The following is a 27,221-nucleotide window of genomic DNA, read 5'->3' as shown; positions in this document are numbered from 1 at the left end:
CACATTAAAGCCAAGGGAGATTGTAAACTTCCCATCGAAGGCAATGCTAAGAATGAAGGGAGTTTCCTATTAGTCTGTGGTAGCTTGGAAAAGTTCAGCTCACCAGAAGGGGTAAATCTTTTGCTTTACCTCCATTTCTCATATAACTTTTCTTTTTAGGCACTATACTACTCACTCTATGTTAATTTGCCTCCTTTTCCCCCTCAATAAAGCATTAAAAGAGAGTCCGTTCCCTTCTGGGAATTATGGTGTCCCTCCCTTCCCCCCCACCCCCACTTCTCATATTTCTCAACACCTGTTGGGCAGCTGCTACATTCTGCGCAAGTAGTGGCTGCATTTGCAAGGACTAAATTCTAACAATCTGGAAAGTTAGTGATACTTAGGGGATTTGCAATATGAACTTAACTATAGTAGATTGCTGGAACCACACTCTCATATTTCCCATGTATGTCTGTGGTCTCTATGAAGAAGCAATAAAAATAACAGAGCTACTAAGTTCACTGGCTATGCAGCTAAATCTTTTCCTACATCTATATATAACCACATAAATGCAATACTGATATAGCTCTATCTGAATGAATATGCATGTATGTCTAGCTGTGTATCTTTATATCTGGTAGTTATAGAATAGTTTCTTAATTGCATTACTGTAGCAGCTAACACTGAGCCTTTATGAGATGCTAAGCATTATTCTAAGCATTTTATATACATTGATACATTCAAACCTCAGACCATAGTAAGAGGTAGCTACTATTATAATTCTTACTCTATAGATGAGGGAAATAAACTTCAGAGAGGTTAAGCAGCTTGCCCCACATCACACAACCAGTAAGTGGTAGAGCCAGGATTTCAGCTAGACAGTCTGGATCCATAGTCCATGATTTTAACTAGTATGCAGTACTTGAATTTAATATTTTATTTAGATTTTTAAAACTACACTTCCTAGTACAAAATGAGGATTATTAATATATTTTTAATTTGTAATAATCTATTGAGATAGTGAGACACATACAGTTCTTGTTTATATCATTACTTTTTCTATAAACAAAGTGAAGCTCATAGAAGTGGAGTGCCTTTTAAAGCCCATGTTGTTGGTAAGTGAGGGAGCAGGAACATTCTGCCTCCTGGTTTTTAGTACCCAACCCCAGGAAAACAGGTAAAGGACATTTTATGGACTAAAAGAATTAAGTTCCATATTTCTTGTAAAAACAACATTTATTACTTACTGACAAAAATGTTTCAGGTTTTTATGATAGTCCAAGAATCCAGGTTATTAAAATTTCAGAGCCACTCAACATTCCATGAATACTTTATATATCTGTGGAGGTTTGACAGAAATGAGATGAAAGATCTCTTGAGCCTGGGTTCTGCTCTTAATTCTGCTAGAGACTGGTCTCTAGTAACCAGGAACTAGTTCTTCAGCCTCTCTGGGCTTCAAGTTACTCATTTCAAAAATGTGCCTAGAGATATCTTTAGTAAGTATTCAAGGAGCCTTGGTGCTCTGAATAACAGTTGCTCAACATTTCTTAAAGCAATGGAGGTGACAAAAAAGGGTGATTATTGCTAACTGTGACATTGAACCTATGGGAGTCTCATATTCGGTGATATTTAAGCAGAACTGGGCAAAAGGAAAGGGTTTTGTCTGGTCATCTCTTTTTGAATTTGATGATTCATTTATTCTTCCACAAAACTGTATGCCAGGAACTATTGTCAGTGTGGGGAAAGGGCTGGGAACTAACACCAGAGCCCTTGCTTTCATGGAGTTTACACTGGGTGTGAGGAAGCCAGACCTTAAGCAGATGAACAAATACCCTATAATATACCAAGAGCTGGTCAGTGCTCTGGAGGAAAATAAAGCAGAGTAAGGATGGAGGAAGAAAATAGGGATGGGGATTTTACTTCTTCTTTGACAGAAAACTTGATTTAATTGATATGAGGTTATTTATAGTCCTTCGTGTAATTTGGTGTGAATAATCATGTTGCGCTGCAGCAGTATTCATGCATTTGAAGATTGGGTGCTGCCCCAAACCTCACATGGGATATTCTGTAATGTATAGTATATGCATATAAATTTATAAAATCAGAAAAAAAAAACATTCCAAAGCACATCTGTTACTGATTTAAGATAACAGATGATGGGGGTCTATTCGCTAGACTTCAGGAAGGGGGTCAGGACTGGATATATAAACGTGAAAGCCATCATCTTATAGATTGCATTTTGGTAAAGCCAGGTGACTGGGTGATATCAAGTGGCAAAGAGAAGAGCCAGGACAGAACTGTGTCTCACTCCACTGTTTAGAGGGACGCGGTGGGAGACTGACAAAGAGAGATTGCTCAGAAAGCAGATAAAGAGAGTGTTTCAAGAGCACTGCAGGCAGCAGTGATCAGCCTGCAATGGTATGGAAAGAAGCTAACAAGTCAGTAAAGATGAGGATTGAGCATGTGAAAGAGAAGCAGCCCCAGCAACATCCTTTCTCCTCTTGATCATCATTGTCACAGTACATACACCAGCATCCAGGCCTGATACACTTATGGTCCCATGTCTACGATGATTATTTAATATGCACTTCTTGGAGACACTTCTTAAATTACTTACCTTTCCTGAAGATGAGCTGTATTTCATGGAAGCAACCAAAACACACAAACTTCAAAGCCAGATGGACTTGGATTCAAATCCCATATGGATTGGGTTGCCTGGACCTTTTTTTTTTTAATATGATTTTATTGTCAAATTAGCTAAAATACAGTGTATACGGTGTGCTCTGGGTTTTGGGGGTAGAGTCCCCTGATTCAATTGCTTACATACAACACCCAGTGCTCATTCTAACAAGTGCCCTCCTCAATGCCCATCACCCATTTTTTCCTTCACTTTGCCCCTCCCATCAACCCTTAGTTTGTTCTCTGTGTTTAAGAGTCCCTTATGGGTTTGTCTCCCTCTCTGAAACTCTATTTTTCCCCTTCCTTTCCTCCATGGTCTTCTGTTAAGTTTCTCAAATTCCACATATGAGTGAAAACATGTGATATCTCCTTCTCTGACTAATTTATTTCACTCAGCATAAAACCTTCCAGTTCCATCCACGTTGCTGCAAATGGCATTATTTCATTCTTTCTCACATGTTGGGCTCCTTCCATGATTTGGGCTCCTTCCATGATTTGGGGCTGACCCATACCTTTATAGGTCAACATCAGGCAAGTTGCTTGATGGTGCTGCATCTTGCTTTTCTCACCTGAAAAGCAAGGCTCCAAATAACAATCTCAAATATATGTTGAAGATTAAAAGCAATAACCTACATAGAGGGCCTTAGCACATAACAGATCCTCAAAGATTTTACTCTTTTCTAGGGACAGTAGACAACCCACAGATATGCAGCATGGGTGTAGAACAAAGCATGCCCTGAATGAGACCAAAGGAGATACAGACTGGGTCTCCAGCCCCTATGGCTGTATTTGGTGAAAGCCTAGGTAACTTAGGTCATATTCCTAAGCTTCAGAATCAGAGATCAACAGCCAACAGGGCTAAGCTACAATATTGTGTTGAATTAGAACAATATTTTTAGTTGGCTGGTTGGTTAATTTGTATCACTCTCTAGTTTGCTACAATTTCATCCTTTCTTCATGACATCATTTATGTATCTGCCTGCCCCTGAATCCGTATGAGTTTGCAATCCCTGGGGTAAATAATTTTTCTGGCCCCTTCATTTAGAGTATTTTTCAAGTTATTTAACTAGCACTCTACGATGTCCTTGTTCAGGGAACTTTTATACTCTAAACACTATACATGCAATGCTTAGGATCTACATGCTTTTCAACACCCTTTCAAATGTTTCAGGCCTGAAAACAAGCTGACTGCCTCTCAAATAAGAAAGATGAACAGCAAAATTAAGTGATAAAAGCTTTTGTACAGAAACTATGTAATGGCATATCACCATTCAACTACAACTTGATTAAGGTAGTTTGATATTGAAAAATAAAGTTTAAGTCACAAGAATTAAGATTAAGAATTTATTTTTCAGACACTTTGGAATTACAGAAAAGTCATTAAAAATATTTTCAAGATTTTAGGGCAACATTGCTCTTTTTTTGAAATTTTTTTAATGTTTTATTTATTTCTAGGAGAGAGAGAGAGAGAGAGAGAGACAGCGTGAGCAGGGGAGGGTCAGAGAGAGAGGGAGTCACAGACTGAAACAGCCTCCAGGCTCTGAGCTGGCCGTCAGCACAGAGCCCAACACGGGGCTCGAACCCACAAACCGTGAGATCATGACCTAAGCGAAAGTCGGACGCTTAACCAACTAAGCCACCCAGGCGCCCCAGGGCAACATTGCTCTTAATAGAATGCAAAAGCATAAGGTAGAGTTCTTTAGGGATTATAGTTACTTTTTGGTTCACCTGACATTCTTGCAAAAATATATCCCATAGCTTTTGACATCTTTCAACCATTTCCTCCAGTGATTTCTCCAAGTTAACAGAGGAGTGAGGAAGGGAATGGGTATAGATGCTTCCTCATTCATACACTCTACCCTATTATACATCTTTATGTCCTTAAAACTTAGTGCATAATAGGTGTTTGATAATGTTTATTGGCTTAATCATCTGCTGAGGGGAAGGTAGAAAGAACAGGGCTCAGGTGCCTGGAATTGATGTAACATAAGGGTTTGATTGCTTCTTCACAGGATATCTGAATTCTGATGTTGTTCAGGGAGGCAACGTACCCAACATCCCTTACTCCTAGGAAGGGACACATGACACAGCTGCTACCAAAGAGGCATAGTGTTGTGAATCTGCTCAGGTTTCTGGAAACCCTGACTTAAGGGAATAATGCAGCTAGCATGGCAGTCTTCTCTTTGGCTCAAGTCCAGGTACGCTCTCTGGAAGAAGAGATGACACTTTGACAGTTAAGTTGACAAGATAACCTACTGGGGATAGTGGAGTAGAGAGACTGAAAGACAGCGGGTCCTTGAGGTCACTGATGAACTGTTACATGAGGCCTGACCACATACTTCTGCAATGCTAAACATGAAAGCAAATTAAACCCTGTTTGTGTGAGACCTGGAAAGTCAGGGTTGTTTTTTTTTTTGTCTGTTTCTTTTGTTTGTTTCTTGTTTGTTTGTTTTTGTACTTGCACCCAAAAATACATCTGATTGCTATACCATAGGGAGGGGTGGCTTCAATGGAGGGGAGATGAAGGTCTTTGATATTAGAGGCATTAAGAAACTTTGAAGCTGGGAAGCCAGAAGGATATTCTGGAAAGAAAGTGACTGTTCAGGTAGGTATACAGATAAACTCAATTAAGTAAAGCATTTAGGAAAATTACACCCTGAAGTTGAAGATGGAAGTGGTTGATGGAACTACCAGATACCCAGTATGGACTACACAGCTTCCTAGTACTGAAGATAGCAACTTAGTATAAAGGAATTCAAGCCCACCTAGCACGCCCCTTACATTATTCATCTATGCATCCCTATTTCCTTATCAGAAATTTTGACTGGAGTATGGGTGGTAGATGATTTGAAGGAATTGCAGGAACCGAGTTTTTCTCTGGTCAGGTCACGAAACATCCCCTACCAGCTGTTAGATACTTCAGGGTAGGGAGGAGAGGAGAGGAAGCTGGTTAGTGCATGTTAGACTTGTGGACTGTGGGACACATATTTTGAGACGACTCATAGGTAAATGTACCTCAAACCAGGACACGCTGAGGCTGCTTTGAATTTGCTTTAGAAAAATAATCAATTTAGGATAGTCAATCAGGGAAAAAGTTATTTCTGTCCTGTGGCTATTTAAAAATCATTTTTTTAAATGTTTTATTCATTATTGAGACAGAGAGAAACAGAGCATGAACAGGGGAGGGACAGAGAGAGAGGGAGACGCAGAATCTGAAGCAGATTCCAGGCTCTGAACTGTCAGCACAGAGCCTGATGTGGGGCTTGAACTCATGAACCATGAGATCCTGACCTGAGTTGACATTGGCCGCTTAGCCGACTGAGCCACCCAGGCACCCCTACAAATAAACACATATCTAGAGGCTTCCAAAAGCTCAGTGTCCTTAAGATACATTACTTGGAATTTTTCTCCAGTTTCATCAGTGTTTCAGGCATCAGAGAAGACTCATTTCCCACCTGAGTGCCAAAAATCAGTTAATGGTGATGTGAATTAAGAGACTTGCCTTTCATCTTCATGCCTCTCATTAAATTCTGTTTCTTCAGTATCAGAGATGTAATCACCAGCAGTGGGAGATAGAATGATTCTCTTGCCATCTGTGAGCCTCAGTTGAAGGTGGCTGGTTCAGCTCATCACCTGTTCTTTCTTCAAGTTTCCTATGTATTTGAGAAGTTCCTCTCTTCCTTCCAGTCAAATATTCACTGGGTTCCCAACTCTTTAAAGACTACCAAGTGGGGCACCTGGGTGGCTCAGTCGGTTAAGCATCTGACTTCGACTCAGGTCATGATCTTGCAGTTCATGGATTCAAGCCCCACGTCGGGCTCTGTGCTGACAGCTAGCTCAGAGCCTGGAGCCTGTTTCAGATTCTGTGTCTCCCTCTCTCTCTGATCCTCCCCTGCTCATGCTGTCTCTCTCTCTCTCTCAGAAATAAATAAAACATTAAAAACAAATTTTAAAAAATACTACCAAGTATCTTCAGGCTTTCAACTGAATAATCCTTCTCTCATGAACCCCAGGAATATAAAAATTGGTTTGATTACAGTTAACCAGTCTTGCTATGAACTAAAATATATGAAGTTGTTTGCATAATTAGTTATCATGTTTATATTTATCTAGAATCCACACATCCATCCACACATACACATATGGAATCCATCTTCATAATAAATTATCATCTATATTTATATGATAAATTACCATATACACCTTATACCCAACAATAACCAGTTTTAATATAAATCATTCACAATAACAAAATATGTAAGACTCTATGTTTTTGCCTCAAGACATTTATATGATTGATAAAAACACACCAACATATATGATTAAAAGATACAGTAATCATATTGGTATAGAATGTCAAAAGATAAGAAACATTTATTTGGAGCTTTTTATACAAAGGAGGAGACAGCTTGTCCCTGGTTGAAGATGCAGGCTCCAGATGTTTCATCACATTCCCCCTGAGATATCCATTGGCTGGTGAATACCACTTGCACTGAGTAAGGATCCTTCCAGGTCTAAGCCAGCTTGCTTTTGTGAGAGAGCTTTAGCTATGCCCTCCTTGACTCTGGTCTGTTCTGCTTACAATTCTTCCCACTCTTGTGGTACAAGTAACGAATGCAGAAATAAGCCTAGAACATCCTTCAGTGTCCCCTGTGACTCTGAGTGAAGAGCATGTCAAAATCTCAGGCCTGTTGGAGGCTTATACCTGTATGCCATTTCCCATCTGAGAATTAGGTTACTTCTTGATTCAGCCCATGTGGTTCAACCATGAAAAAAATCTTTCTAAAATAATTTCTGTAGTATAGGCAGATTATAAAAGAAATACCCGCCATTGTTAGTAGACAACTACTTCAACTAAGCAAGGGGATTAGGAAAATGATACTGTATCAATGAAACAAATAGAGCTATTACACTTTATTCTAACCAATTGAATGATTGGTTTTTCTCTTTTTTTTTTTGATAGGAAATCACATACCAGTAAATTGAGTTACCTTAGTGAACATGACATTTCTCTAGGATAATTTATCTCAGTTTTCCCTTTGATACATCATTGTACACCCACAACCCCTCATGAAAGATAAAACTGGTCCTAAATAACTGTAGTCATTTAAATGCTCAAATTGTCACTGCTTGGTCGCTGGCTACCATCTCCACAGACTGGCCTGTTTATCCTTCAAACTCTATTCTGACACACATTAGTGTTCTTTTTAACAAAAGATGTGTCAATGTGACCTTCTGTTCTGTTTTTCTCAAATAAGAAATTACCTACTTTCTAAATATCTCTGTGGCTTTTTAAAAATATGGCATTTGGCACCAAATATATTGAGTTATTTTTTTCATATGATCATTTGAGGTCAAAAAGTGATACATGCACTAAAGGTAGAAAGACTACCTTTGTATCAAAAGGTATGATTTGAATTACATTTATTATTTTGCATGCATTTGACTTCTCACTGAGGTGTTTGTTTTTTTTTTTTACCAAACTCTGTGAGTTTATTACTTCAATATTTACCTCTTTTCTAACATGTTAATGATTGTCATAATAAGCACTGTATTTGCACTTCCCAATGAATAGTGATGTAGAGAACCACTGACTAGGCTTACTGATCTTTAGGATTTCATTTTTTAAAGTTTATTTATTTATCTTGAGAGGGAGAGAGAGATAATCCCAAGCAGGGTCCACACTGTCAGCACAGAACCAGACATGGGGCTCGAACCCATGAACAGTGAGATCATGACCTGAGCTGTGAAGCCAAGAATTGGACACTTAACCACCCAAGGCACACAGGTGCCCAAGAGTTTCATTTTCTAATGAAAGTTTATCTAATTATCGAGTCATTATCTTTTCCACGTATCTACATCCTCAAAATACAATTTGTCATTTTTTTTCTCCTACTGCATTAGAATCATTGGCCTGCTGTGATCCATCTCATCCTATTTGGCAATGCAAGTCCCTGATATATATTCTGAAGTGATTCACTTCACATTAATACCTGGCTTAAAACTTCCCAACACAATTACAGTGAAATCCACACTAAAGTGGCCAACAGGCAGCTTCTCTGATCCAATCATTCATTGACTTGTGCTTCATTCACAGCTCTCCTGACACAGCAGCCCTCTTTCTGCCTCTTGAGCATGTGGACAGTAGCTGATGCCTTACCCACAGCTTTGCTTTCCACAATTTCAGTTAACCTGTGGTCAGCCACAGTCTGAAAGCAGATGATGATCCTTATGAGGAATAGTCAGAAGGTCAATAGTAGCCTAACACTATGTCACAATGCCTATGTCATTTACCTTGTTTTGTCTCATCATGTAGGCAATGTATGATCTCACATCATCGCAAGAAGAAGAAAGGTTAGTACAGCACCATAAGATATATTAAGAGAGACCACATTCACATAAGTTTTATTACAGTGTATTGTTTTAATTGTTCTATCTTATTATTAGCTATTGTTGTGAATCTCTTACTGTGCCTGATGTATAAATTTGTCTTAGGTATGTATGTGTAGCAAAAAACATAGTCTCTATAAGGGTTAGTACTATCCATGGTTTCAGCATCTACTGGGCTCTTGAAACTTAGTCCCTGGGGAGAAGGGCAGGCTACTGTGATACACTTCTGCTTCAGGACCTGGGCACTGGCTGCCACCTTTCTGTAGCCCCTCTTCTCTCATAGCATTGTAAATCTGGTTCTTCTCATTGTTCAGTTCTCTTCAAACATCAGTTTCTCTGACAGACATCTCCTAAGCTTCCTAGCTAAAGTACCTATGCATAAACTCATCTTTTCCATTGCTTTGTTTTTATTTTCTTATTTAGAAATTATCATTCTCTGAGATGCTAGTTATCGCTTGAAGGGCTTGTTGTGTGCCTTCTCAATAAAATGAAAACTCCAGGAGAGCTGAGACTTTTTTTTGTTATTTTTAACTGCTTTCAGTGTCTGGCACACATTAAATACTCAAAAGGTGCTTGTTAAATGTCAAATAAAAGAGCAAAACAAAAGAGAATGAGGGAAGGCAAAATATAGGACAATGTTATTAGAATCTTGTCATAGAGAAGGCTTTTCTAAGAATACCACCAAGCAGAGAAGCATAATCAACAAATCAGTTTATATATAAAATTGTAGAACTTATGTCTAGTAAAAGTCTCCACAAGAACAGTTGAAAGAAGAACATATTGTAGCTCATATATACTTAACATTGGTAAATACTCAGTTCAGAAATGATGCAGTATCAAGTACAAACAGCACAGTAGGGAAGAGAGCAAAAGTTATGAATAGGCAATTCACACATGCAGATAGACAGTAAAAGGTATGAAAACACGTCCAAACTTATAAATAATTTAAACATTCATATTTATACAATGAAATGCAATTTTCTGTCCATAAAATTGGTTTTTAAAAGCTTAACAAATAGAAATATATTAAGCTGTTATTTGTGTAGCAGAAGTAGGTTCTCTAATATATAACTGGTAGAAATCTGAATTGTGATGACATTTTTGGAAACCAATGTCTATCCAAATTTAAATGTATAGGCCTTTTGACTCAGCAATTCCATTTCTATGAATGAATTCTGTCAATATGCCAAAGTCCATATGCCTAGATGTGCATACAAATTATCACACCATTGCTTATAACAATATGGTAACAATCTAAATGTTCAAAAACAAGAAACAGGATAAATAATGTATTGTACACCCATGGTGGAATTCTATGTGACCATTAAACAGAAAGAGTAAATCTGAAAATACTATGTATATTAGTGTACGGTGATACCTGTGTTATAGGAAGGGAAAAACAAGCTGAAGATCAGTATGTGTACCATGAGTCCCTTATTAGGAAGCACATTCCAGTCTGCAAATATTAGATGCCTGACCACATCTAAAATAGCAAAGGCATCTTATGATCTTATATTACAGGAAGTCTGGTGGAGTTGTTACAGGGTTACTTCACTAACTGATGATGTAAGATTATTGGGTTAATGACGCCCTGATTCTTTTGGCCATTTTTCTTTTAATGGTCACAGAATGGTTCTAGCTGCTCCAAATAACAGGTCTCCATATCAGTTTTCCAGGCTGAAGAGAGCAAGGGAATAGGCTTTCTTTTCATGAATCTGTCTTTTTACCCAGCAAGATACTCTCTCATAGAAACCTCGTATAAGATTTGCTCTTATTTCATGTAGTCCAGAACTATGGCACATGGATGCAACTCACTGTACAGAAACCTCAAAAGTATCATACAGAGAAGAATGGATTCTGTAGCCCACTTCAGTAGTATTATGATTGATCCCCAGGGTTGGAAGAGCCTCCTGCTCTGTAATCAAGGCTCTCATCCTTCAAAAGCATGGGCCATAAAAGATTGATAACTTGGACCTCATTAAAATGAAAAACTTCTGCTTATCAAAAGACATCATTAAAGGTATGAAAAAAAAAGACTGGGGGAAAATATTTATTATACATACATCTGATAAAGGATCCAAAAGATACAATCTTTCAAACTAAAAAGATCAAAGACAAATAAATCAATTTAAAATGGACAAATGACTGTGAGACAGCCCAGAAATGAGACTATCCAAAGGGCCAATAAGCTTATGTGAAAAGTTTCCAACATCCTTATCCATGAAAAAAATTCCAGATACAATCACAATAAACTCCACTATATATCCACCAGAATGGCTAAAATTTTTAAAATTGACAGTATCAAGTACTAGTAAGGATGTAGAGCAAGTAGAATTCTCATGCATTGCTGATGGGAATTTAAATTGGTCCTGCCACTTTAGAGCATTCTTTCATGATAGTGACTAGCTAAACGTACAAATACTCTATGAGCCAGTAATTTCACTCTTGGATATACAACCACAGAAATGAGTGCCCACACCCATGAAAGTATGTCAAGAATGTTTTGAGCAGTTTTATTCATGGTATCACAAAACTGGGAACATCCCAGGTGTTCATCAATAAGAAAATGGTTAAGTTGTGGCATATACATTCAATGAAAAACCATACAGTGATGACAAAGAATGAACTCCTGAGTCATGCAACAAACCAAGCATTAATCTCACAGAAATGCTGGCAGAAGCTAGACACAAAAGATTATATGCAATATTATTTAATTTATATGAAACTGAAGAACACATGAAACTGTGGTTATAGAGATCAGGAAGAATAGAGGTCACCTTTAGGGGGAAGGAGCATAATGAGACCTCCTGGGGAGATGGATATAATGCATATCTTGAGCAGAATGGTGTTAACAACTGTATGCTATTGTAAACATTCACTGGCCTTAAGACTTGTAAGCTTTGCAATATGAGAAAAAAAAAAGAATAAAACAAAGCAAAAAACCTCAAGCCAGCCATGAAATCTCTTCTCTCTAAAAATTTGTTCTTGTAGATGGAAAGTAGAAGTTTGAAGTTCATGGTTGTTTGGTTCAAATGATATTGTCTGCCATAATTCCATTTGTATACATACACAAGCAGGCACACCCACCCACACATTATGTGTATGTGTTTATATAAGCATAAAAATTTTTTAAAGACTGTCCGACTGATAACAATTATATTTGAAGATGGAATTGGTAGGTTTTTAATTTTTTGTTTATACATTTCTGATTACTAAAATAAAAAGGAATCATAACATTAGAGCAGGAGTCTTGAGGGCCTCTAGCCAATGGTGTTAGGTGTTAGGGAATTGCCCTTTATGATGAATCAGTGGAGACACACAGATGAGAGATACCTACCCTCCAGAACTTTTCGGGGAGGTGGTAGGAAAAGTTACCAAAGGCTGCAAAGCCTTCTCTGAGCTCATTTCATCAAGATGGAAAAATCTACTAGGAAAATTAATATGCTTGTGAATAACTGAGAGCTGCCTACAGTATAGTCTCCTGAAATGACATTTTCTCTCCTATGAATGATGAAAAGAGAAGGCAAGCAACCTCAGAGGTCATCTCATTTAATGCCCTGGACAGTGTGCCAATCTTTTCCGTAATTCTTACTTTTAAAGTGTCTCAACAGTTGTGTAACAAGTGGAAAATATGGCTTTACTACCACGTAGGGGATGTGTGCTGTATGGTCAACTGGCTGGAAAACAGGCTGTCAAATCACCCCAGTGGTTTACTTTGCCACCTAGAGTACTGTCGGTGATGTTTGTGAGTGTGTGCGTGTGTGTATGTGTGTCTGTCTGTGTGTCTATGGAAGAGACTCAGAGAGTCTGAAAGAGAAAGGACCTGGTGATGTGCAGGAAGCTGGTTTTTGGAATCCATTTAGCAGCACTGGCTTGGGTTAAGTAATGATATATCTAATGTTAACAGAAAAAATAACTTAGATTTTAACTTCAGTGCCTTCATTCTAGTTTTTTCTGTGCATCAAGAAGTTTTAAATTCTCAGAAAATGGGAGCAAGATATGTTCCAACATGCCTTTCTATATACCCCATTCTCAGTTCCTGAAGGCAGCAGCACTTTAGCTAGTGGTATTATGTTTTCTAATACTACCCAGTGAGGTTTATGTCATCATTTATTGTTACCCCTTGATTCACCAACTATTTCCTCCACCCATTTGACACCTACACTTCACACATCTTTTCTTCCCTGGCTTTTGAGTTCCCAAAGCCTCGATACTGGGGAAAATGCATGTAAACGTAGATTTTAAAGATCATCTGACCACTAGAGCCACGTTTCTTTATTCCTTAGACTTGCCAGAGCCCTCAGGATGGGGAGGAGAAAGACAAGGGGAGATGTATCAAGCACATATACTCTGGCCATTCCCAGAGTAATAGGAGTTCTGCACTAGGTTTCTTGGGTTAAACTCAGTGTGAGCAAAAAAGAAAGACTTCAGGTAAATGTGTTGCATTTGAGAGCAGAGGGTGCTATGTCTCACTTTTGGAGCACATTTCTGGAGGGGAGCAAGTCCTCAAAGAGGGTGTCATATATCTAGGCTGATAGGACTTCAGAAAGACTCCTTGAGTTTCTCAATGTGTAGTGTGGTTTAGATGCAAAAGAAAAATCCCCCTGAGAGGCACCCAGAAGCAGTAGAGAGAGAGCGAGCCAGAACAATGCCTCAGATGAGGAAAACCTGTGCAGATTAATAGCAGGAGGGCCATGGGCATCTCTAAGGAGACTAGCCCAGGCAGCAGCCATTACCTCAGCAATGCCTTGGCCCTGCAACTGAGACCACCTGTGTGAAAGGCAGGCTATGGGAGACTGAATTCCTGAACTGAGACCGATTTTCTGCACTATATTAGAATTTGGGCTCAAAATAGAAATTGAATTACAAAGAAATTAATTTACATGTCACCTCTAATCCCCATGCCATGACCATGCAGAAAGCATGACTGTATCTCCTTCTATTGTTACATAATGGGTTCAAGTTGGGCCACATTTCTCTGAAGCAGAGGTTTTTGTTCCAAAAATTCTAAGTGTTAAGGAGACTTATTTAGAAAGTCTCTGTTATTTCTTAGAACCTCTTGTTCAGCACTCCACAAAGATCCATGTGGGTAACTTGTTCAGAAGGAACAGAAAGAGAACTGTATCTGAGCACCATGCAGAAATCTTCTCGGCCAGTCTCTTATGGTACCTACCTGGAAAAGGGAAACAAGCATGGAGAAAGAAAATGCAAGGATAAATAATTGTTTTCACACACAGCTCTTTCATACTGCAGGAAAATTTGCTTCCCTAAAGTGTTAGAGAATGCAATGAGAGTTTGTATGCTGTGCTGATATATATCTCATGGTGAGTTTAGAATCAACCAAGAATTTCCCTGTGGCCTGTGGAGTCCATTGTAAACATCCAATTAACTGGGAATAAGATTACCACCTCAGAGTTGGACAGAAAGCCCAGACAGATCACCCAGTCAACAATGTTCTTCTTTCTGAAGCACACAGCAATGCCCGTGTGCTGAAGCTGTAGCACAAACCAGAGGAGTGCCTGAGAGAGAAGAACTGAATGACACTACTTACCTGGAACCCACCCCCCTATGTCTTCCTCCCTCTCCTCCTTCTCCTTTTTCTTTTAATTATTCCTGCCTCAAATACCCAGTGACTCAGGTTGCGAAGCCTTTCAGGGTTCATGATGGAAAATGTATCCTCTTCTACCCATCTTTCTCTCTAGCCTTTCTTTATCCCTTCTTTATCCGCACTACCACTTGGAGAAGCATGGCTTTTGTTGGCACAGCTGCTTTTTCTCTTTTGTACTAAAGATGCCTTATTATAACTTATTTTCTGACCCTTACTGCTCTGGGCACCCAATAGACTTCCTTTCCTAACTCATTCTACTCTTGGTTTTTATTTAATTGTGTTTCTACTGCACGGAATTGTATTCTAAAAATATATGCAGGATGTATCTTAATCAGGTATGGAAAGATATGCAGACATGCAAATGATTGTCATAAAGGAAGAAGTTTATACTTAAAGATCCTTAAAAACAGGAGACGGCAGATGCCATGCAGGGCCACATGGGGAAGCACCCAGGTTGGCTAGGAGACAGAGGGAGAGGAAAGGATATAGCCCAGAGCATTTATTGAAATTCTGTGGGAAGGAATGGGCAAGGCAGGATAGGTATGCTGAGTCAGTCTGGAACTGGACAGCTTGAATATTTTTGGCATGCTCTGGATTATAGGGCTGGTCCCTAGGTGTTCAGTACCTCACTGTGGGTGATTTGGTGGGGGAAGATACTGGCTTGGTATGTAAGAGTTGGAGATGTGGTATCTGGATTGGTTGGTTTGCCCATCGAAGGAATATTCATGGGGGAGTAATTTACTGTCTCTGGAAATTAGCTAGCCCCGGGAGGAGCAATCTCTTCAGGATCAAGACTTTAAATGCCAAAGTGTCAAGAATACAGAAAATAAGAAAATACAATCAATGCAAGTTGGGTTCCAAGCAATCATTGTTTCATGTTCTGCCATCATCATTGGTCCATGTGTTGCCCCTTTTACTTTATGTTTTTATCTCTAAAATAAAGAACAGTCATGAATTAACATAGAACCTAAAACCTAGGATATTATCATTGACTCACACTGACTTATTAGCTTCTACCCTAATCTTGAAGGGTGCAACAATTCTTTCTGCAGTTTGTTAATGGGCCTCAGTACCTCATACGGAGAAGAATATCCTATTTTGGATGACTGCCAATGGCCACGTACCTGTCCTGTTCTCTCATCTGTCTCATCAGCTTGAATTTCAAGCTCTTTGAATGTTTTCCAACCTGTAACTTAAACACTGGCAAGCAGAAGAGCATTTCACTTGGCTTTGGATGAAAAATTCATGAATACATGGAGATAAATGCTGATTGAAAAAATATAAATATTACTCTGTATCTATATAAGCCAACACCTCTGATGATGACAGAATATTTTTCACAGCTTTTGGGGAAAAAAAAAAAACCTAAAACCAAGAATTTAGGAAAGAAAGGGCCTTTCCACTAGGCTTTCCAAGTCAGGCTTGAGGCTATGGTAACAGCCACAAGAGTCTTCTTACTGTCTAGATTTTCAGCAGCTCCACTATTCATTTTGAATGAGGGCCAGCAGACATTGTCAAACAGTGGCCAGCAGACATGAAGGGACAGGGCTTTTCATAGTTTTTGAGAGTATTGATGATGATGTTTTCTGCACGGGGAGTTTGAGGGATGTTATGTTTAGAGAAACTAGTGGGGCTGTTGTTGAAAAATCAGCGGAAATCAGATGCCTACAAGAAAGGACCTTGGAAAAGCCAGCGGTATACAGTCACAGGCAACAGGTATTCTGGGGGAGTGAATGTGTTGGGATAATGCTTGGGGGACTTCAGACTGACTTTCCATTCCTCACTGCTATCCTACAAATTCTTAGGTATTTCTCTTTCCAAGTATTTAGAAACATGGCAAAGTAAGAACTGCTATGTACACTGATGGCCAGATCAGTTCTGCCTCATTCAGCCCTTTTGTTTCCTGCCCTGCAGTTCTGTGCAAAAACATCCACATGGGTTCCTGAGCTATTGTTACAAATAGAGAAATGAGTAAGACCAGGGTTTTAGGTCTTCATCAAAACAATCTTTTTTTCTGCTTCATATCCTGTGGGAACTTTGGAATTTGGCTTTGTTATGTCCTAGCCAATACCTCATAATCAAAAGATTTTTAGAAATTTCCTCAGGTCTCACGTTCAAACCAAATAGAGGGTCTGGTTGTATTTTGTGCAGATAAAGCATAAATCATTTTCTGTCAGATTTTAGACTTCCTGAATGAACTGTCCTGGGAAAAGAGTTGTTGGGTATTCAAAGCTTCCACAACTTAGGGACTTTGGCTGGATCCCAACATATTTAGGAGACCCCATTTGAAAATATTTACCCATCCAAATGAAATGAAAAGGTGCTTGTCCTCCAAATGGCCCCTGAAATAACTTTAGAAGTCCAACCCCCGCCACTGAACAGTGACTATTACCCTTGGACACTGGTAAGCAGGGCTTATAATTCTTGAATAATTTCCTCTTGAATTTATGTCTCTTCAACTTTAGTTCACACATCAGCCTTCTCGTCTCCTCTCCCATGTTAAATTGGTCCATAAAACTCCACACACCATAAAACGGGATCTGGGTGGAGGTGTGGCAAAGCATCCCTCAAGGTCAACATTATGATAGACTCCCTGTCCACTACCCCCCACCCCAGCCCCACCCCAGAAGAAAGTGGAAACAAAAGGCATGTTGGTCTGCAGACTTTACTTCTGGAAGCCCCTAAACAGCTCTTAAGTTCTTGTTTAGTTGGGGAAACAGCAGCCTTTAGAAAAGGAGACCCCCTTACTTTCTCCCCCAGGCTTTAGAAAAGGAGACCCCCTTATTTTCCCCTCATGCCCCTTATCTGAGTATTAGTTTACACAGAAGATCAAGAAAATGCCACAGTTTCACTAGGTTCTAGAGAGCTGACACCAAGGACTTCCTGTGGCCTGGCTCCAGCCACATGCGGAACAGCTCAGCCTGGAGCAGCCAGCCCTGATCGTGTCTGAAATATTTGGCTCCTGGCTCAGGCTGTGGGCTGGCTGTCTGGTTTGTTTGAACACAAACTAGCCTGGGAGTCTTTGTGTAGAATGCTCCTTGAAGCTTTTTCCGTGACATCTGCCAATTAAATGTATGAATTACTCTGTTTACTCCTCTGTGACGGGGTAGATATTTTATTCAGAAGCAAAGGATTTCTACTCATCCTTGTTTTTTCTTCTAACATTTGACTAGCTTCTATATGTGCCAGAAACTGGGCAAGATGCTTTTACATTTGTGATTTCACTTTATTCCTCATTACAGCCCTGATAAAATGGGTTTAGGGTTCCCATTTTGTAGACAGGGAAACTGATATACAGAGATAGGAAGTGATTGATCTAGGGCCACACAAATTAATAAGGGGGCAGAATTGGAACTAGAGCCCAAGTTTATTCATTTGAGGGTTTTCAAATTCCTTTGAATATTCTCCATTCCAGTTTCTTTATGATTAATGTTTGGCTGTCTTGGGTTGGTATTTGAGTCTTTATTCATTCATTGTCTCATTCAACATGAGCATCTACCATTGAGCATCTTCTATGTACAAGGTACTAAGTCCAAAGGCTAGGCACAAGAATCTGTAAATGTTCTGTAAAGAGCCGGACAATAAATATTTTAGGCACTGAAAGCCATACAGTTTCTGTTGCAACTTTTCAGCTCTACCATTGTTGCTTGAAAGTGGCTGTAGACAACAGATAAATGAATGGATTTGGTTGTATTCCAATAAAACCTTATTTACACAAATAGGCAGCAACTCAGATTTGATACTCTAGCAGTAGTTTTTGATAGACTACCATGCAGCACACAACCTGAACACCTTTTCATGTTATCCGTAGTGAGGCACCACATAATTATGTGTGTTGACTCTGAATTCTGAGCCTGTAATGACAGTGAGGATCCCTGTGCTTGGATTATGACTTGCTCTCTCAAAATAATTCTGAGAGACCTAGCTGAATAATCACTGTCTTCGATGGTGAGATGCCACCTCACCTCTGCCCAGCAGCACTCCTTTTGCACCACTCATGGGAATGTCACTAGTGCTCATAAAACCCTTCTGTGACTTGGTGGGCAAAGTGTTAAGTAAGAGACAGTGACAAGAAGGTTGGTCCTCAGAGAACACGGAAGAGTCTAGGCTTGGGCATGGTCATCCACACAGCTGACTGCACTGCAAAATTACTATAGCAATAACAGCTACCATGGATTGATATTTATATGCTGAAGGCACCCATCTGCATGATCTCACTTGATCCTTATAACAGTCTAGTTCATAAGTATTCCTATTTCCACTTTCTAAATGAGGAAACTTAGAGAAGTTTGGTCATAAGGTCATATAACCAGTAAGTAGCTAACTCAAATTTTTAGTGAAAGTCTGAGTGTTTCCAAAATCTCTCACTCCCAAAGTAGACTGCTTTTGAAAGAATACAGTAAAAGAACAAGCAGCTTTTATTGTTGTCATTGTTGTTGCCTCCATGGCATCATGGCAACAGGATGAACCATGGGGGGCCGCTTGACATGAAAGATGCATTTGTGGGGACAGCAACCACACAGTGTATTCCTATTAACCGTGGTCAGATTCCTGAGGCACCAAAGGCCTACTTCCAGTGTGTGCTCACAGTGCCCTCTACTGCCCAGGAGGAATACCACACAGACTGTTCTTTATTGCCTTCAAGAAGATGGAAGACCCTTATTACCGTTTGTTGAAAATTGGAATTTGAGTCATGGTATGAGATTTTATTAGGATTATTTTCTTGTTACTTCTAATAATTGTACACTGCATTGCTATATTGGGGATCAGGGGTAGGGAAGAGGAGGGAGAACCCACAGTCTTCCTTTGGTTGTCTCACACCTGAACAAGAGTGCACATCTTTCCTTTTCCAGGGTGGCCTATGGTCGATTGAATGGTAATGACATCTGGGCCAGGAAGAAGTCAAGGAGGCTCCCAATGATTCCTGGGGGTATTTATAGCTCCAAGTCAGGTAAAGTTTATTTCATTACCGAAAAAAAAAAATTTCATGGAAATAAGCAAACAATACACTGACTTAATGGATGCAAGGAAAGAGAACAGTGTCAACACAAAAGAATACAAACCAACTGATTGCTAAAGGAGCTACAATGGGAGAATTAAAAAAATAGAAATTAAATAAATAAAATATCACCCTTCATGGTACAGTGGTGCTGTGGCCTGGGGATGGAACTGGAAACTTTGTGTGGTAAGTTCTAGTGGGATGCGGGTTGGGCCAAAATATATTTGTCTCCAAGAAATACATTTTTCAAAATGCTAAGCTTTAATTTTTTTAAAAGTAAACAGCCAGGAAAATGCCAGGCTTGATCCTTTTTTGAATGGGGCCCTGGGTACGTCTTATGGAAGTCCTTGTGAGGGGAAAACCCTTGGTAGTTTGACCCAAGCTAACTGCTGGACTGTGGGTCCATTCAGTTCGGCCTTCACCCATCCACTTTGAATCTCTGCCCTCGCAGCATCCTGGGCTATGTCCAAACCTCCCTTTCCACCCTGCTGCCGGCACATGATGTGCTTCCTTTTTTCAACGGAGCAGCCATGTTGGAAGAAATACAGGGCCCCGAAAAACAATCTTGTTGGTCCAGTAGTCAAATCTCTGAGCCCACAGAGATGTTTCTCTGCCTACCACATTTTCCTTGGCTCTTCCGGGCTCCATCCCTCTAAGCAAACATTCCCTCTACATTTAGACTCCTTCTAACACTGAGAATAATGTAATGGAAAGAAGCATTGAAGACCTGGGTTTTAGTGGTTTTGCTATTAACTTCCTCAGCATTTAATATCCCTGACTAGCTTTCTCATCTTTATTCAGCATTACCCATCATATGGTGCCAATGGAGAATTGAATGGGATAATGTACAAGAAAGTATGTTAATAAGTGTAATAGTCAAATATTTATTAAGTGCCTAGTATGTGCTTGACATTGAGAGGTATGAGGCTAAGACACTGATTTTGACCTTGAGTTTATAATGTAGTGAAAGAGGTAAATAGAGAAATGGGTAATGTGTGAAGATCAGATTGTGTTTGTTTTGCTTTTTTTCTAGTTGGCCATAGCAAACCAACCCATAACCTATTCCAAATCTATACCCACTGCCACTAATCCCCCTTCCTTCTTTGGGCCTCGGATTTCCAGTTTGCCAAATGAATTGGTGACTAGATAATTTGTTGGACCTTTCTGGAGGTGAGAGGAGGTGCTGTTAATAACTGTGCCAACTATGCCAGAGCAACTGGCTGTAAATGGAAATTATCCCAGTCTATCTGAGATTATGGTCATTCGACAAACGGGTGGGGGCAGGCATTCAGTAAGATCCAAGGCCTGTTCAATTTCTTACAATTTATGGGCCTTACCTTTATTATCGTGTCTTTCTTCTAGTCCCAGTTACTACATTTCATCTTCGGCTGCCCTTGTGGTCATGGCTGCTGGTCAGTAATATAGAGAATGAGCTATACACTGATGATCCCTGAAAATCCTGGCTGCTTCTCTCATTGTGAATTTTTTGGTGGTCAAACTGTGCCATATTTTTTGTGGCCACATCACCTGTTGGAGCTTAGCCCCACCAGCCTCGGAAACTAAGTGAAAATAAACTTAAAAGCAGCAGAGGTCGTGCTCCTGTGGAACACTGAGCTCCTGAATTGTCTCTTCCCACATCTCAGATGCTTTTTATATTACCCTCCTCTCCCAGTGCAGTGAGCACTGTGCTCACATGGATGGTGAGTTTCCAAACAACACATAGGTTTAATAATACCCACCCACCCACTGTGAGCTTCGGCCTGCTTAAGATCAATACAACGAAAGGATTCATGAGCTGATTTTGTGTATCTCTCTTCCTCCATCCTCCTTCCTCCTTACGATTTGGTCTCCTTTCTACTTCCTCTATTGACATTTTTATGAGCTTGCGATGAAATCTTAAAATAAAAATTTCTTGATTTTTCTTTTACTATGCCAGCCAACAAAAGTACCCCAACCACAATGCTGGGGAAACTGAGGCACAAATGATCCACAGAGGAGTTCTTGATAACCTTTTATATACAAGCTCATATAATTTGTGTTAAGTGATTTGAGATTAGTGATGGAGTCCTTTATATATTCAGGCTGTATGTTGCGTATCTTCCAAGAATTACACGTTTTAACATAAACTTCAAACCAAGTTGATGTGGCTGGGCTAACTATGGCTCTTCTCAAACACATACTTATGATCCACATGAGTATCTTATCGTAGGCTCTTGGGATTTGCATGACCCTGGAGTTTTCTTTTCCATTATCCTTTCTAGTTTCATTACTCTTATGGAAAGCACTGAGGATTGCAGAAAACAGATTCTGGAGGAGAAATCTTATCAACCCAGCAGTCATCATAGGGTCTGGTCCCAGCTATTTTCATCTACATCATAAAACAACCCATTTTGGTGGCTCAATTCTGGGAAAAATATTGTGCAGAAGGAACCAGTTTGGGTGTTCAAATAGGTGTCTTTAGGTGGAAGATTGAGGGAGAATACATTGATATTGCTACTAAATTCTTCCTGAGCCAGAAGGAATTTATTAAAGACTCACTAAGAGGATGGGTGCAGCCCTAGACGTAGTGGAATATAGGTTTTCTTCCCTTTTCATTCTGCACAGCTGGTGTATGTTGTGTACTGGAACCTAGAACAGCCTTGCTGAACCTCCATCTCATCTGGCTACCTGCAGGCATGAGTAGGTAGCCCTGGAAATCACAAATCCTCATTCAAATGGGGTTGCTACTGTCATCATATCTTCCACCCAACTACCTTATCAGGGAGCGAGGATGACTAATACTTGGTGATGGTGCAGGGAGCAAACTGGAAGTGGAAATTGGTATGATTTGGCCTGCTGGGGACAAGAGGCTCAGCCTTCTGGGCTAATTCTTGCTATTTTCTTCTGGAGTAAGTGTTATTCTTATCCATGATTCATGTTCTGTATCCTTCTCTGTTGGTTCTCCATGAGACTGGCTGTCTTTATTTAGTAAGTAGGACTTAACGATTCTTAATCCAAGAGCCTCAGATTCCATATGGCATGTTCAGAAGGAAAGTGTGCACATTATCTCAAATTCTTTTTGCTTTATATTTTAAAATATTATCTTCAAGATCAAAAGTGAAAGCTCTTCTCTCATGTTGAGCCCAGCTGTCCTTTGGAGTCAAGGACAACACTGCTCAGCTGTGCACAGCAATTTGCCACTTCCTGGTCCCCACCCTACTTTGCCCTTCAAGTACAGACATGATACTGTTGAGTCCCTACAACTAGGAAAGATGATTTGAGGTTTTCAGCATAATTAGTGTTAAGTGAGCATCTATTCTGTCTCGGGTTCTGTTTTTAAGTTTAAGGGTAGTTTTGAGTTTAAGAAAGGGTGGCTGGACTAACAAGATGAAAACCCCACATTTTCAAGAATCTATGTAATATTTTATTGAGAGACATTTCAATACACGACATGTAAATAATTAGAAAACAGCATGTAAATAACATGTAACAAGGCAAATTGAAATAAGAGGCATACGGAAGCATTAGCAGCTCCTAGAGGAAGGAGCTGTTAATTCTGCCAAGGGTATCAGAGAGGACTAGTCAGGTATGTTAAAACTCTGGTAGTTTAAACACAGCTTTGAATATTAATCCGAACATGCATTCCACTGCCATTTACTGAATGCCTGGTTTAAGTAACAGACGGTGAAGATTATGACAACTCTTGCCACTAGGAAAGTCATGACCTACCCACTGAGCCAAATAAATATACTATTATAAAATTTTTTAAAAAATTGTTTTAGACTGTAATTATAATAATAGTCCCTGCTTTTTTAAAAAAAAATTACCAAATCCTAGGTTCATTTATTAACCATCCATTAATTAATTTTCAACTTATTATCTAATTACAATGCACAATCACCCCATATATTAGTGTCAAATATAAGTTTACACAAGGGGAAACTTGTTCAGAGGTGCCTTGCTAGTCAGTTGAAGAACTAGAATTTGAATTCTTGAATCCATGTCTGTTGGATTCCAAAGTCCATGCTCTTAAATACTTAAAAAAATTTTTTTAACATTTATTCACTTTTGAGAGACAGAGAGCTGTCAGCACAGAGCCTGACACAGGGTTTGAACTCACGGACCACAAGATCATGACCTGAACTGAAGTCAGACACTTAACCAATTGAGTCACCTAGGTGCCATATGCTCTTAAATATTAAGCAAGAGTTGGGTGGAGGGAACAATGCAAAGTAAGAGACAAAAATAGGAGAGATGAAGGAGAGTAAAATTATATTAGCAGGGTCAAGATGGGGCATTTCTTTTGTGGTTGGAACTTAGACCATCCTGAAGGATTTTATGCAAGACTGGACAGGTAGGATGGGGTTTGTTTTTTGAAACCTTTGGATATCATACTAAAGAGTTGAGTTTTTATTCTATAAATCATGGTGACCTGCCGTACGGATTTTAGATATGATGTAATGTGAGACAGCTTACCTTCATGAAAGTATCTCTGGATAAATAATGAAGATGATGATAGTTCCCTGAATCCTCTACACTTTTTTTCTGAAGTATGTGGTGAGGGTTAGGACTCTGGGCTGTGGATTTGAAATTGAAATTATTTTCTTTTCTGAATGCATATAAATGGCCTGCCTGGAATTGACCTTTGCTCTTAGTGGCTATGAATCCAGATGTGCAAAACACAGGTAACATCTTTACTTTTCTAGAATGCTACTTAATCCTTATATGACAGAAAAATGTAGTCTTAATGAGTTTTTATAGACATGAATTTAGATTCAAATTCATTCAAATAAAAATATATACTCCCTCTTTCTGTTTGGGTCAACCAAAGTTTGGAGAGGTTTTCAAAATGTAAAATCATGAGAGGTAGGCGGTGGAAAGGGTGGTGGTACCTGATCCCTAGTCATTGGTATCTGTCCAGCCCTGCAATATTCTCCAGTCATTGGTCATAAACTGTACCATTCTCAATCCATCTGGTTCCTTATAACCCTTCTATAGCCTTTTGCCCCCCCCCGTCAGGAGAGTTCAAGTGTTTTCCCATACTATTCTGGAGCCATACAAGACCTGGGGGCCTAGCTTAGGTCTTAGTAGAACTTGATGATTTTCCCAAACCTCATCAGGAAGGAAACACAAATCCATTCTCTTACTGATCCCTCCCAATGCAAAGGGATGAGGCATAGCACAGAGCCTCCAGGCCAGGCTCCAGCTCTCCCTTCTCCTCCTGCTGAGCTCAGAAGCTCTAAACTACTGTAGGGGTAGAAATGTTTTGCAGGTAAACTAGTTCTGCCCAGTGGCATATTCTTCAGGCCTGTCTTGTCCTGGTATAACCTGGACCACGCCTTTTGAGCTTAAAAGCCATGAATTTGATGAATGATGTCTACTTCCCTGAATAAAAGAGACCCACATGGTAAAGAGAGAGTACACATTGAAGACACAAGGGTTAGCATTTTACAATATTGTCCCCGTGCTATTAGAACCTTGATGTGAATTTTGGAGAAACCAATTTGAGTTCACTTTTTATCCAAAGAGAAATTTGGCCTCCATAGCCAGGCATTTTTCAAGATGGCAAATTCACAAATTCTACTTTCTTATTTTCTTTGATTCCCCAACAAGGGTCTCATCTATGATCAAAGCCTTTTTTTTTTTTTTCTAACAGCAACTGGCATATCCTTGAGGGTATAATTAGCTACCATAGTAACTATAAATTATAATCTTCCTTTGACTTTCCAGACAACCTAAATAAGATGCCATCACTTTCCCCCTACAATTAATACTCCCTGAAGAAATATCTGAGTGTCATGATCTATTGCTAAATTTGGAGCATAGAGGCAAAAATTTGGTCATTTCCATCAGAAGTTACAGTGGTAGCAAATTCGCTGAATTCAGCAAAATACATGGACATACAACTTGGGTTAGCAAAGCAAACTGAGTAGGAGCTTGTGAAACTGAATGCCAAGTATCAGTTGAAAAAACTTATTTATACTTTGATTGCCAAAGATGTAGAGAACAGAAGGGAGTATTATTGTTATTATTATTATTATTATTATTTTATTACTGTTGTTAATCACTTATTTAACTGATATAGTGAATTATGGGCCTAAAGGTTTTTTTGGTAACACTCATTAGAGCATTTACTGCCAACTTTCAGTGGAGTGTTGTAAAGATTAAGTTATAATCCTGTCCTTCTGGTTATGAGGAGCAGGGGAATTAACTCACATCTGCATATCTGCAAGTGTTTTCCAGGCACTGCGGTAAAAACACTAAAATATTCTTCTCATTCAATCATAATAATCTTAGAAGTAGATCCTATCATTCCCATTTTATAGATGCAGAAACCCAACTTCTAAAAGATGAAAATAATTGACCCCATTAGTTCAACTCTGGTCTGTATCTGACTAAAGTAGGACAGTTTTCCTCCTTTTGTTTTCTTTTCTTCTTTTCTTTTTTTAATGTTCATTTATTTTTGAGAGAGAGAGAGGCAGAGCACGAATAGGGGAGAGGCAGAGAGAGAGGGAGGCTCAGAATCTGAACCAGGCTCCAAGCTCTGACCTGTCAGCACAGAGCCCAATGTGGGGCTCAGACCCACGCACTGTGGGATTATGACCTGAGCCGAGCCAAAATCATACACTTAACCAACTAAGCCACACAGGCACCCCAAGTCAGATGCTTAACCTACTGAGCTACCCAGGTGGCCCCCCTCCTTTTCTTTTCCTGAGCCTGACTCTGTACAACAAATGATACCATAACAGATTCATTAAGGAATGGGTCCATCCTGGGAATTGGTGATTCTTCCCTCTGAGAGTATCTGGGTCCCTTCCAGGACCCAGCTTAGCTCTCAGAGAAAGGGGAGATCATGCCCATCCCCCACTCCCCTTTGTTTTCCCCACCTCTATATCCATGATCTTTTATTTTTAAGAGAAGTGAAGGAAATGGAAAAAAAATTGAGCAAACACTATTCCAAAATTCTTAAAACAATTTTACAAAGTATATATTATTATTCTTCTCATTATAGCTTGAAGATCTAGAGCTCAGAGAGGTTAACAGACATATCTAATACAAATAGATATACATGTATATAACATATATATTTAATACTAAATATTAGTATACTATATTTATATTTCATTTTAGTATTAAATTTAGTGTATAGGTTTAGTCTAAAAATGTGCAAGAAACATATACAAGTCACGCTGTTAAAATGTAGACCTGGGAATCAAACCCAAATTTGTCTCACTTTAGAAAACCTCTTCTCTTGGGGTGCCTGGGTGGCTTAGTCAGTTAAGCGTCCGACTTTCGCTTAGGTCATGATCTCGCGGATCGTGGGTTCGAGCCCCGCGTCAGGCTCTGTGCTGACTGCCAGCTCAGAGCCTGGAGCCTGTTTCAGACTGTGACTCCCTCTCTCTCTGACCCTCCCCTGCTCACGCTGTCTCTCTCTCTGTCTCCTAGAAATAAATAAAATATTAAAAAATTTAAAAAAAAAAAGAAAACCTCTTCTCTTTACACTATTTGTTTATTCAACAAATATTTACTGAAAGCCTGACTATGTGCTAGAGCTGGGTATAAACTAGTTAAAAAAAAATAGACATG

At 39.4% G+C, this 27,221-nt stretch overlaps 1 protein-coding gene across 2 annotated transcripts in view; it reads left to right on the top strand.

Moving 5' to 3' along the window:
- The first annotated feature begins 8,960 nt into the window (after positions 1-8,960).
- ANKFN1 (ankyrin repeat and fibronectin type III domain containing 1) overlaps positions 8,961-27,221 on the top strand; it is a 459,719-nt gene continuing 441,458 nt past the window's right edge. For both annotated transcript variants that reach the window (XM_077762871.1, XM_077762870.1), the window contains exons 1-2: positions 8,961-9,012; positions 19,510-19,607. In XM_077762871.1, coding sequence (XP_077618997.1) covers positions 8,978-9,012; positions 19,510-19,607 — 133 coding nt within the window. In that variant the 5' untranslated portion in view covers positions 8,961-8,977. The remainder of the gene's footprint in view (positions 9,013-19,509; positions 19,608-27,221) is intronic.

The sequence above is a fragment of the Crocuta crocuta genome, unplaced genomic scaffold, assembly GCF_008692635.1.
Source record: "Crocuta crocuta isolate KB4526 unplaced genomic scaffold, BGI_CrCroc_1.0 scaffold144, whole genome shotgun sequence".
NCBI lineage: Eukaryota > Metazoa > Chordata > Mammalia > Carnivora > Hyaenidae > Crocuta > Crocuta crocuta.
This window is presented reverse-complemented; position numbering and strand designations above follow the sequence as displayed.